General features: G+C 34.7%; 1 protein-coding gene across 4 annotated transcripts in view; it reads right to left on the bottom strand.

Annotated features, from left to right (window-relative positions):
* adamts7 (a disintegrin-like and metallopeptidase (reprolysin type) with thrombospondin type 1 motif, 7) overlaps positions 1-12,817 on the bottom strand; it is a 610,954-nt gene that overhangs the window by 596,286 nt on the left and 1,851 nt on the right. For all 4 annotated transcript variants that reach the window (XR_012382728.1, XM_073907369.1, XM_021478001.3 and 1 more), the window contains one exon: positions 8,967-9,334. Coding sequence is in view for 3 of the 4 variants with exons in the window: in XM_073907369.1 (XP_073763470.1) it covers positions 8,967-9,334 (368 nt within the window). In the remaining variant the exon portion in view is untranslated. The remainder of the gene's footprint in view (positions 1-8,966; positions 9,335-12,817) is intronic.

Below are 12,817 nucleotides of genomic sequence, written 5' to 3' on the forward strand. Positions count from 1 at the left end.
TATTAGCCCCAGCTGGAATACATACTCTAGTCAAAACTGAATAGTTGATATCTCAATGACAGATCCCATAGAAATCAATATAATTAAAAAAAATAATGCTCTCTACTAAATTTTATATATTATGTATAGGCATTACAGGCTAGGCTCATACTAGACTGGGTACATAAATCTGAAGATGCTCTGGGAAGATACTGAATAAGAGTTTTGTAACCCAGTTTCTCTGATCAACTTACTTGACCAGAAAACCCAAATTCCTGGCAAAAAAGAAAACCTACTTATTTTTAGAGCCATCAAAACACAGTCAGAGATCAAAAGATCTTCTAAGTTCAATCAGAACCTGCCTATTTTATCCACACTGACCAGTAATACAAATGTTTACCATATTTATATGGGTTCTTAGTTTGGTTGCTGGATTAATTTAGGAATATACAGGATATATGATCTCTTCCATAAGGATATTTTATGTTAATTGAGGAGTTACATTTAAAGTGTAATATCCCTAAAAAAAATATTTCTTTAAACATTTACATCCCCTTGTGTGCGTGGATTTCTTTCTGGTACTCTGCTTACCAGTACAGTCCAAAGACATGCGATATAGGTGAATTGGGTAAGTTAAATTGTCAGTAGTGTATGTGTGTGAATGAGTGTGTATGGATGTTTCAAAGTGATGGGTTGCAGCTAGAAAAACATATGCTGGCTAAATGTGCGGTTCATTTTGCTGTGGCGACCTCGGATTAATGAAGGAACTAAGCCAAAAAGAAAATGAATAAATGATTATCTGCAGATACTGTAAGGCATTTCATTCATGGAGACGGCACTCTTACCTTAAATAGCTTTGATTTCTTTTTGGATAGATTCTTTTTTAAAAAACTTTTTTTTCAAATTTTACTTCATGATAAACCAGTATAAAGCAGACAAAATTATTTCTTTGCAGAAGACATGGAGTAAGAACTTAAAATGCGACATTGATGAAAATGTGTGGGATGATATTATCAGACTACCCTTGAATATTTCACTCTGCATTAGATTTAAGGAAATGCAATTTAATATTGCACATAGAGCGTATATATCCCCAAATAAATATAGTAAAATTGCTATGATCACCAGCAATCTAGCGGCTGCATATCACTAAAGGACTACAAATCCACCATTTAATGAACTACAAGATCCAGTCATGCATCACACACACACACAATCGGTTCCTGATCTTGACAGATTAGACTCACACAGCTGTTACTGCTCAAAGACTGATTACAAGGACTATAAATACAGCACAAACGGACACATTGAGTCTTGTTGATGTGTTTGTGAAACAGTAAGATGCATTTTTCTGCCTTGTCCTGCCATGTTTTGACCCTAGCTTTGTTTGTTTGTTTACGCTGCTTACTGCCTGCCTTTTTGACCATCTGCCTATTTTTATGACCACAACTCTAGATTGGCTATGTGCAATTGTTTGCCCCTGTGTTGACCATTGCTTGCCTGACCATCTCTGTTTAATAAACCCTGCGTTTGGATCCGCACCCCTGTTGTCTGCATCCTACTTCACATTACAAAAAATTATTACACTGTTTCACCTCAATGTCCAAAATGCAATAATAGTATTTGCATGTTCTTTCATTATCTTTGGGAATATCCTTTGATTGCTGATTTTTGGAATGATGTCTGTGACAAACTGTTCATAATAGGTAAACAGAAGGTTACAGCCTCCTTATTAATGTGCTTACTAGGTGTTTTTTTTCTGGAACATTCAGATTTCTTTAAACCTCTATTGAAGCTGGGGAGGAAATGGATTATAAATAAATCGATTGGGACAGACCCCCTGTTGTCAAGGACTGGATAATCCTAATTAAAGAAACCATAATTATGGAAAAGATTGGACATATGTTAAAAGGAATAGCTATTATATGGTTTATCAATCAGACAAATCCAAACACACATGAATCACTAGATTTTCTTTTCCTAGTCATCTTCGCCTCCAAGAATGCCCCGTCCACCCCTACTCCTCCCCCTCTTTCCTAGATTAATCCAGGACAAGGCAGCACTGTGGCTCAATGGTTAGCACTGTCGCCTCACAGTAAGAAGGTCACTGGTTCGAGTCCTGGCTGGGCCAGTTGGCCTTTCTGTGTGGAGTTTACATGCTCTCCCCTTGCTCTTCTGGGTTTTCCTCGGGTACTTCGGTTTCCTCCCACAGTCCAAAGACAGCATAGGTGAATTGAACAAACCAAATTGGCACAGTATTTAAGTGTTTTAGTACTGGTCATTCACTGCATGGCCATATGCTGGTATAGTTGGTGGTTCATTCCACTGTGGCAACTTCTAATAATCAAAGAATAGGCCAAGCAAACAAATTCGGGGGAGCTCTCGAGACCTACCTGAGCTCAGACTCCACTCTCTCCCGCTCAAGGATCTTCTAAGCTCAGGGCTCTCTTCAAGGGCAGCATGCCAAACACACATTATTATCAACCAACAGCTAAACGTGAACTCTTAAAACATTACTTGTTTGGTTTAATGAGCTGAATCTTCACATACACACTCTAGGGACATCTAAGACTTATTTTACATCTTGTAAAAAGGGGCACAATAGGTCTTTTTTTAAGATTCTCATTTAACATTCAGTATACCTTTACCCTAAGTGGTTCCAAAGTATTTAGAATTTATTTTTATTGATTTATTTAAAAATAATGTTATATATACTAAAAACATACTATAATATAAAAAAATAAGAAAATAAACTGTGGAAGTCAATTGGTACTTTAATTATTATTATTCTTTATTTATTCATTCATTCATTTTCTTGTCGGCTTAGTCCCTTTATTAATCTGGGGTCGCCACAGCAGGATGAACCGCCAACTTATCCAGCAAGTATTTTACGCAGCGGATGCCCTTCCAGCCGCAACCCATCTCTGGGAAACATCCACACATACACACACACACTCATACACTACGGACAATTTAGCCTACCCAATTCACCTGTACCGCATGTCTTTGGACTGTGGGGGAAACCGGAGTACCAGGAGGAAACCCACGCGAACGCAGGGAGAACATGCAAACTCCACATAGAAACGCCAACTGAGCTGAGGATCGAACCAGCGACCCAGCGAATTCTTTATTTATTAAGTATTTATTCTTTAATTATGTAGTATTTTTGTTTAACAAAAGAAAGAAACTAAAATAGGTCTGGAACAGGTGGATAGCCTGGAGAGAGCCACAATGTGCCAATGTGTGTTTATGCTACCAGTTTTAAGTAACATTACAAATTCAGAATAAATGCATGCACAAAAGAGAAAGAAATATTTTCCTTATTCAGATGTTGTTTCTCCATTAAGTTAGCCTGTATGCCCATGATAAGGGCTTTGATTGATATGCCCACTTTCTCTCGAGGAAAAGAATTTGCTCAAACCCCCAAACACCCCCTCCCTTTTACGTGTATACATTTGATAACATGTACTGTTTTGAAATCTCTTTTTTGATACTTCAAATGACTTAGCCTCGAAAATTTAGAAAATTCTTACCTTGTTTCTGCATTTTAGCTGTATCACATTTTTATACATTAACAAGCAGTGAAGCATTATGGCAAACTGAATAAAAGTATTTCCTTTCAACATTTTATCCTTTTAAAGACACTCTTTTCATCATTGTCATGGTTTTTTCACAGATGTATGTGTATTCAAAGAAAGCAATGAAGTGCAAGAAGCTGTGCTAAATTCTGAATCCAGTCAAGGATGAAGAGTTTTGCGGATACCTTCACAAATATCAAAACACTGAAGTTATTTTTCTAAAGTAAACATCGATTCCAACCATATTTTCAACAAATAGTCCATGTCAGTGACAGAAAACTGCAATGCAATGTATCAGGTGTAACAGAGCCTCATCTGATAAAAAATCTGCATATTTCTCATCATTACAAAAGCTTCATTTTCCATCTTTAACCAAGCCCATTCACAGCACAGCACGAGCTTGCCTTATAAAAAGCACCATTAATAAGTACAACTTGATAGATATTATAGCAGCAAACTTTTAATTAATATTCCTTCAACACTTCAGAAGCTGTTGACTTGCACTTCATTTCTTTTGGCGGTCTTGAAATTAACATAAATGACTTACAGTAGAAGCATTTTGTAACTACCTTTTTTCTACACAAGATTACTGCATTTTAAATTTATTCATTAATCTTCTTTTTGGCTTCATCCCTTTATTAATCCAGGGTCCCCACAGCAGAATGAACCGCCAACATATCCAGCACGTTTTTTACACAGCGGATGCCCTTTCAGCCTCAACCCATCTCTGGGAAGGCATTTTAAATTATGGGTTGCTATTTTTTTAGTTTTTTAGTTTTGGGAAACTGCTGTAAAATTCCAAAGAACTGCCACAAATCACTTCACATAATTAGATTGTGTCTTGTTTCTAGTCCAAATATCTAAAAATTCCTAAATCAAGAAGCATTTAATGCACTGTAAAACCCAAAAGGTTAAGCTAACTAAAACCATTTAAGGGAAACCGATTAAAACAAACCCTTTAAGTTCAAAAACTAATTCTAATGAGTACTGTCAACCTAATCTATTTGAGTAAACAGTCATTTGAGCATGATAAAACCCAATAATTGAAGATAACTCAAACTGAGTACTGTAAAACCCAATGAATTAAGGCAACTCAAACCATTTGAAGAAAATTATTTCTACAAACCATTTGAGTTAAAAAAATTTATCTATATTAGTACTGTGAACTTACTCCATTTAGGTTGAAGTAATAAGGTATTTAATTAACTCATTACCTTCAATACTAAGTTCAAAACTCTTTTCAAATGAGTAGAAATAACTTTCAGTATATTCTGAGTTAACTACACTCATTTTATGGTCACACTTTACAATAAGGTTAATTAGTTAATGTTAATTAATACATTTACTAACATGAACAAACAATGAACAATACATTTACTACTGTATTTGTTCATGTTAGTCAATGTTAGTTAATGAAAATACAGTAGTTTATTGTTAGTTCATGTTAACCCATGATGCATTAACTAATGTTAACAAGCATGGACTTGGATGTTAATAATGCATTAGTAAATGTTCAATTATGATTAATAAATGCTGTACAAGTGTTGTTCATTATTAGTTCATGTTAGTAAATGCATTAACTAATGAACCTTATTATTGTAAAGTGTTACCCATTTTATTTGATAAAGTTTACTTTTGGGTTTTACTTGAGTACAAAAGTGCAGTCAGCACTTCAACTTTTACACACAGCTGCAACCTCTGAAACTTTTTGCATAAACATTTGTTTCACATGATGAATTCTGGATGCTTTTTATTATAATTTTATTCATATAAATCACCCATGTGAATAATTTTAATGTTAAAGTGCTTGTTAAACTAATTTATTAAAGACAACGGTCTAATTTAAATGAAGACAACAGTAATACAAATTCTGAATTAGGAAATAGGAAATCATTGAAAAAAAAAATCTTAATGCATACAGCATTTATAAAAGATTTACCTGTTTTAGTACTAACTGTACAAATGCTGACAAAAAAAGCACACGATTGTTAAAGAAAATTTCCTCGGTATTAGATTGAAAGATCAGAGAAGCCTGTATAGTAAACCATGGTCGAAAGTGAAAAAAAGACAATCTGGTCTATTTAAATGCAGCATATTACCCAGTGTGAGCACGGCAGCTAACTCCCTCTGTCTCATCCACTTTGGACATCCTTGCCTTTCTTGTGGTAAGCTTCACAAACTAGACTGTGTATGTGCGTGATCAACATAGGTTGAAAAAGCCACACATTTGGAATAAAAATAAATACATTTACTGAATCAAAAAGGCACTCAAATTGCGCAATGACAAGAAATGATGTAGGTCAAGCCACCAAACACATGAAAACGAAAGTAACGACTGTGGTTTACAAATGTAAGTAGAAAGTAGAGATATCTGTGTAAAAATCTAAAAAGTGACAGTAAGTTATCAACAAATAAATAGATAAATAATAGAGTAGTAAAGTACCGATACTAGAAAAATCTAATTCATTACTTCCCATATCTGTATTTGGCCAGACGCTAATAAACTAATTGGCCTAATTAAAACAAATAAGAAAATGCCATGTGACCCCAAATCAGTTTCTTGTCTTATTAGAATAAAAAAATCCCAGCTGCTCGTCTAGACGAACAAGCATATTGTTAGGTTTACTATCTCCGCCCTGTATTAGTATGCGTTGTTTAGCCTAAAACAACATTCCTTCCAATCAGTTATATCCCTAAGCTCTCACCTTTACCTAAAACCTAAACCAGTCCTAGGGGTGACATACACTTAAAAATGACTTTTGCTGTTTGTTCAAACTACTTATTAAAAGATGCAGTATAAGTTTGACACACAGTAGGCATTGCACTCCTGCTTCAAAACACTCGCAAGCACAGGTTGCCAGATAGATTACACTAAAGGCATTGACCTGTCTGACTATCTTGCCAAAAGGCTGGTTTAAAGCTGATCTAATCTGTGTAAATAAAAGCAACAGCACGCAATAGAAAGAATATTTTCCATGTTAAAGGGCGTTTTTGTTCTAATCAGAACCTGAAATGTATATTTTAGAAACAGCTTCTATTTCTCACAGGTGAACAACAGACCACTGACAATGATCACCTCAGGTACACAAGTGCTTAAATTTAGTGTTAAATGCTAAAATTGTGAGTTTAAATGCCATTTTACATGACATTTATTGCCATACTACTGAAAGCAGCAGCAGTTCACCACAGATCTGGAAAATAAAATGACCTGTTTGAAATTAAATTTTAGAACTGAGACTCAAAATATGTGCACAAACCAACACATATCAGTGATTCAGCATGTATATTTTATAGTGTTTAAGAGGTTTAATATGTATTAATTAAATTATAAACTTTACCATTTTATTGGAGTGCAGTAGGTGCACTTTTCTGTGCATCTGAATGACTGTATTTACATTTCTGTCGTATTTCGTCTGCTGCAAACAGCCAATTTGCTAATCAATGCAAATATTGTCACGTAGTGTGTTGTTAGGACATGGGGTTACAATGTTCACCTAATGTTTATGTATGTAATATTAATATTATTCACTAATTGATAACCACCTCATTTTGAACTTTGAATCTGCATCTCATTTTGGAGTCTGCTACTGTCTACCAGAGGTCGCATTTTGGTCGCTCATGCACACAAGAGAGCCTTTCTAATGCTGTGTTCACACCAGACATGGAACGCGTGGATAAATCACGCTATTCACGCGTAAATAGCCGCGTGAACATTTGAGTTTACTCGCTTCATTCGCATGTCAAACCCCGCTTCATTCGCGTGTCAAATCCGATTCGTTCACGTGTCAAATTTACTTCAAAACAGAAGCTGATTCGCGTGATGGGCAGGGCTCCTGTCTTCCCGGTGACTGTAGCTTCGTTGCTAAAAGGCTAATATGGATTTTATGAAGAAAATAACAGTGTTTATGTGCTTTATGAAGACTGAAAAACAGCGTCGATACGTTTAGGGTCGTGTCTGAGTCCACTACATCCTTTCAGAGGTGCATCCAGCTCTGTGAGCTCATAAACTCCTTCAGGAACTGAACCTGGATGACGGAGGCTTTCAACGATGCTCTTACTGAGCCAAGCCCAGTTTGATGAACTGTTGTTGGTGAAGGCTGGAGGATTTCCCACGGAACACCGCCAACAGGTTCTACGTCACAATCACGCCCTCACAAGAGCAAGCTTCTGATTGGTTAAAGCGGCGCGAATGTCTGCTGAAGTTCAGATTTTCAAATTCGAGAGATTCGCTCGTTAAGCGCGTCAAACGCGCAAAACACTCAATTCGCCTCAGGCGTATAGCGCTATTCGCGCCGCGCCATTCGCGTCATTCCCGCCGCACCATTCGCGCGTATCGCGCCACAGGATATCTATTCGCGCGTTTGCATTGACTTAAAATGTAAATCACGCGCACCTGATGAGCGTGCCGCGTCTGGTGTGAACAAAGCATTACTGAGAGAATGAATACACTACTTTCCACCAAGGCAACCAGGGTGCTGAAATATAATTGGGCAAACTGGGCTAAAGGGACCAAAAAAAAGACAGCCAATCCGGCACGTAACGCACATTTTCAAAGCAGTATATCTGACCTTAGCCTTGATTTTTAGATAAACAAGAATGTTCATTTAGCATGATTCTTAAATATCTGCAAGCATATTATGTTATTTCTATGCTTTGGAAGAGTCAAAACTTACATACAGCACCTTTAAAATCAGCTGCAACAACCAAGTTTTGGGGAGGAACAACATTATTTTATTTTCAATCCACATCAGTTTGTTAAAAACTAATAACTTAAATAGTTAAAAACTAATAAGTTAACTTTATTCCTTCCTGTTCTACCAACACAGACTCAGCCGACAACATGATATTGGCTGATAAATACTTACGTTTAATGTAATGGTTATTTGCCTGAAAAGAAAATGATCAGACAGGAATAATAAAGCTGATGTATAAGTATTTATGCTGGTTAATCCATTTTAGATGTATGCTGCTGGCCATGAGGCTTTTATAAATGGTTTATGTAAGTGACATTTGCATGACATGTCGCACACAGCAAATGCACACTTTACAATAGTATATACTAGAGGAGTTGCAAGATGTAAGCGGTGTGGGAGGAAAAATATATACAGTATATTGTTTAGTAGTATGCATGGTTTTGTGGGAAGATTCTTTTGAATGCTTTTAACTATTATACCATTAAAACTGTCTAAATATTTGTCCCTTTCACCACATTTGCAAGAATACTGTGGTAAAAAGAATCCAGTGCTGAACGTGGCTTTCATGACACTTTAGGCTTTCTTGCTTCTAAAGTATGAGCTAAATTGGATAAGAATGTTGTTCAGCATCACAAAGAAACAATAACTCCCTTTTCTTGTGATTCTACACAGGATTGCATTGTTAAACATCAAACAAACACTTTTATTGACTTACCAGGCCATTGCAGGTGCTGACCGCTGCCTGACCACTCTTCAGCATGCTGCTCCAGACATCTCCCAGGAAGAAACAGAGAGAGTGGCCATGACCATGTAGAGTTGAGCCCTGCAGGCCACCATATCTCCGCTCAGTAAGGAATCCAGGAGCCAGCAGATGAGGGTTCAGGGTGAGGTTAAAGTGAAGGTCCTGACCACCATACTGAAGATAGTAGTAGACCTGGGTCAGTCTCTCTTTGCTTTTTTCTGTCTCTCTTCTCTGAATTCGACTTACACGGTGAGACACAAGATTAGACAAAAAATGTCCTGAGGAATCCACTCTGATAGGATAAACAACTTCGTAGCTGGGAACTCCACTGAGAGAACCATCTACAAAAATAAAACAAGGCAACTGTTAAGTTAAAAAATACTGTCACATAACTAGGCCTGTAACAAATAGAGGTAAAATTGGTTTTATATTCAGATATTCAGACATTCTCCTTAATAATATAATTTCAGAAAAGTATTCTTAGCAAATTCTAAATAGGGAAAAAATAATAGCAGCAAATAACTATCAAAGTACAACATTGTTTACAGTCAATTAGATAGTGCTAATGTTGTTTCGAAGTCAAACTTGCAAGCTAATTCCAATCGAACATTCAAAGAAACATGCTAAACAATAGAGTGGAGGAACTATGACGTCACCTTGTAGGCTAATCGGCTGCTAGCATTAAAACTTCAGCACTTTTGGATCTTAAATGCAAACGCAAAAACTGAAAAGCTAATAGGCTATAAACGGACTACAGTGCCTTCGGGACGCTCTCCTGTGACGTCAGCACCACACTGCTACAGACAACTTTTCAAGCTTATTTTTAGAAATATGGTCCATAACAAAGATTTACTCTCTCTGTTTATTATATTATATTATATTATATTATATTATATTATATTATATTATATTATATTATATTATATTATATTATATTATATTATATTCAGCACATATCAGCACATTTCTATAGTTTTAATAATTAATTCTAACAACTGATTCCTATTATCTTTGCCTATATATATATATATATAAATATATATATATATATATATATATATATATATATATATATATATATATATATATATATATATATATATATATATATATATATATATATATATATATATATATAAGCAAAGGAAAAAAACTTTAAAGTAAAGTATGTTTTCCCAAATTCCCAAAAGATTTTGAAGAATGCACTGATTACAGCACTTTACTGGATTTGTTTGAGAATATGTAGTGTGGCAGAACAAAGACTGAAATAAGTTGTCAGGTCTGCATTCTCCATATTCCTACAGTTCCCAAGAGAGTCTATAGTACCAACTCTTTAGTGTTCAGTCTGTTCACTTTCCACACAGTTGATTTGACCTACATGATTTCAGAAGCAGAAGGAAACAGCATTAGAGGATTGTGTCCTCCAAGAAATGGGATATGGAGTGGGGGATTTATGCCTTATCAAGACAAACATAACTAAAAACCACACAAGGGCCTCTGTGAGATGGGTGGTGTAACATTGGTATTTAGAACATTCAAATTACTGCACAAAGTTCACCATACACTTAAAAAAATATTTGTAAATTTGTAAAATAAACCCAGGGGAATGCCAAAGGGAAAAAAAAACAGTTTTTGTTCACCTTTTAAAGTTGATGGCTTTTCCAATCACTTTGGCTCAATTGTCAGACTCTTTAAAAAAAAATGTAAATAATAAAATTAATTAATTAATTAATTGATTGATTGATTAATTAATTAATTTATTAAACAAAAATATGTAATATCTCTGCAGTTTGCTTCTTGATAACAGCTAATTTGATTTTCTGGTGAAAAGATGGCAACTACATATAATATATGTTTATTAAAAATAAAAATCTGTCATCATTTACTTACTGTTCACTTGTTCCAAACCAGTTTGACTTTCTTCAGTTGAACACAAGAGACGATACACTGAAGAAAGCTGAAGACCTGTAAACATTGTATTTTTCCTTCTATGCAAGTCAATGGTTACAGGTTTTCAGCTTTCTTCAAAATATCTTCTTTAGTGTTCAACAGAAATATAAACCTATAAAGGTTAATAAATAAACCACTTTAGGATGACTATGTTTTAATTTTTTGTAGTGAACTACACCTTTAATGCCTTATTCTGCATTTTAGATGCTTAAAGGAATAGCTCAACCAAAACTGATAACTACCCCTAAACTTTCTTCTTTCAGATGAGCAAAGTCAAAGTTCTACATTTTATTCTGTCTCTTCTACGACATATATTGGTGTTGGGTAGTGGTCATTTTTTAAAGCTTCCAAAAGTGATTAAATCTATTGTACTATATGCCACCACAGGGTTCCCGCGGGGTCTTAAAATGTCTTAAATGTACTGAAATATTGTGTTTTAGATCTTAAATCATTTTAAACAGGTAGAAATTTCCATCTATCCATGTAACACTAAATAATCGTAATGACATCCATTAACAATCCATCTCAATGAAACTTTTGTTTTAAATATTTAATTTTTTATTGCAAAGAGATCCAATTTACAAGCTGTTTTACAAGCAATTTCTTCTTATTAAATTCCTTAATCAGGAAGGAATTCTTCCTCAATTCCTCATGATAATAACAAAGCAACATTTCATTTTACATTGTACTTAATCAATTTGGACCAAAAGTCAACAAATGTATATGTTTAATTATTTATGTCATTGTCTAAATAAATAAACTTTTAACAATGTTAACTAGAGGTTTCTTGTTTTGACACTAAATATGCCACTAAGAAATAATTACATTATTTATTTATGTATTTATTTATTTATTTATTTTTGTGGCAACCAAATGGGCCAATTGAATGTTTAGCCCTGTAAAAGTCTAAAATTAAATTTGTAATTGTCTTAAAAGGGTCGTAAAAAGTTTTAAATTTGAATTTAATTAACCTGCAGAAACCCTGCCCCATATCTAGTTAGACAACTATTCGATTGCTTGAGGGAGAGTAAATTATGGGGTAATTTTAATTTAATTATATATTTTTTTGTAAAATTAAATCTTTCAGCATACCTACATCTACCTCACAAACCATTATTAAGCAGTAAGGTATACACTTGGGAAAAGTTAGAATTGATCCTTTGCTTATTTAAGCACAATTGCATTTGTTTCGGCTTATGTGTACAACAGTGTAACAACATATGTCTACAATTTGCATGCTACTGTACTGTCACTACTGTACTTGCACATAGCTAGCTGATCAAATCAAATCTGATCCGTTTATTCTCAGCGAAACTCTCAGATTCTTCACAAAATTTAAACATGTTTTTATTGTGCAAGCATTTATCAAAATCTGCCAGAAATAAATGTATATTTCCTTAAATATCTGTGATGTTGAATGTTTGTAAAGTCGGACTAGCCTACTAATTTAATGCAATCACATTGAAGGCATGTGTTGTATTTGGAGTTTGTCCGCAGCACAATTCTATTTTGAACAATATAAAAGGAATGTCAGAATCCTCAAGAGCAGCTAGCTGCATGCTGTGAACGCTCGATTTTTTGTTTAAAACATTTAACATTAAAGCAATGTATGAACTACAAAGGGTTACATTCTTTTCCTTTGTACTACTGTATAGATTTTTCCTAGTAAAATTTTACCGCTATTAAGCACGATGCGCAATAGCATTCAGATAGACAAAACCAACATTGCTGTATAACTTGTAAGCAGTCAATCAAAAATCAAACAAAAAATGCATTTAATGAATTTGACAATTGACTGATGTGTTGGGGAACAACATCTAGAAATTCTTTGGTGGTACTAGCCAGGTTAGTGACACCAACATAGTTGTCTTTCT

This window comes from Danio rerio, chromosome 7 (genome assembly GCF_049306965.1).
Source record: "Danio rerio strain Tuebingen ecotype United States chromosome 7, GRCz12tu, whole genome shotgun sequence".
In the NCBI taxonomy this organism is placed as follows: Eukaryota; Metazoa; Chordata; class Actinopteri; order Cypriniformes; family Danionidae; genus Danio; species Danio rerio.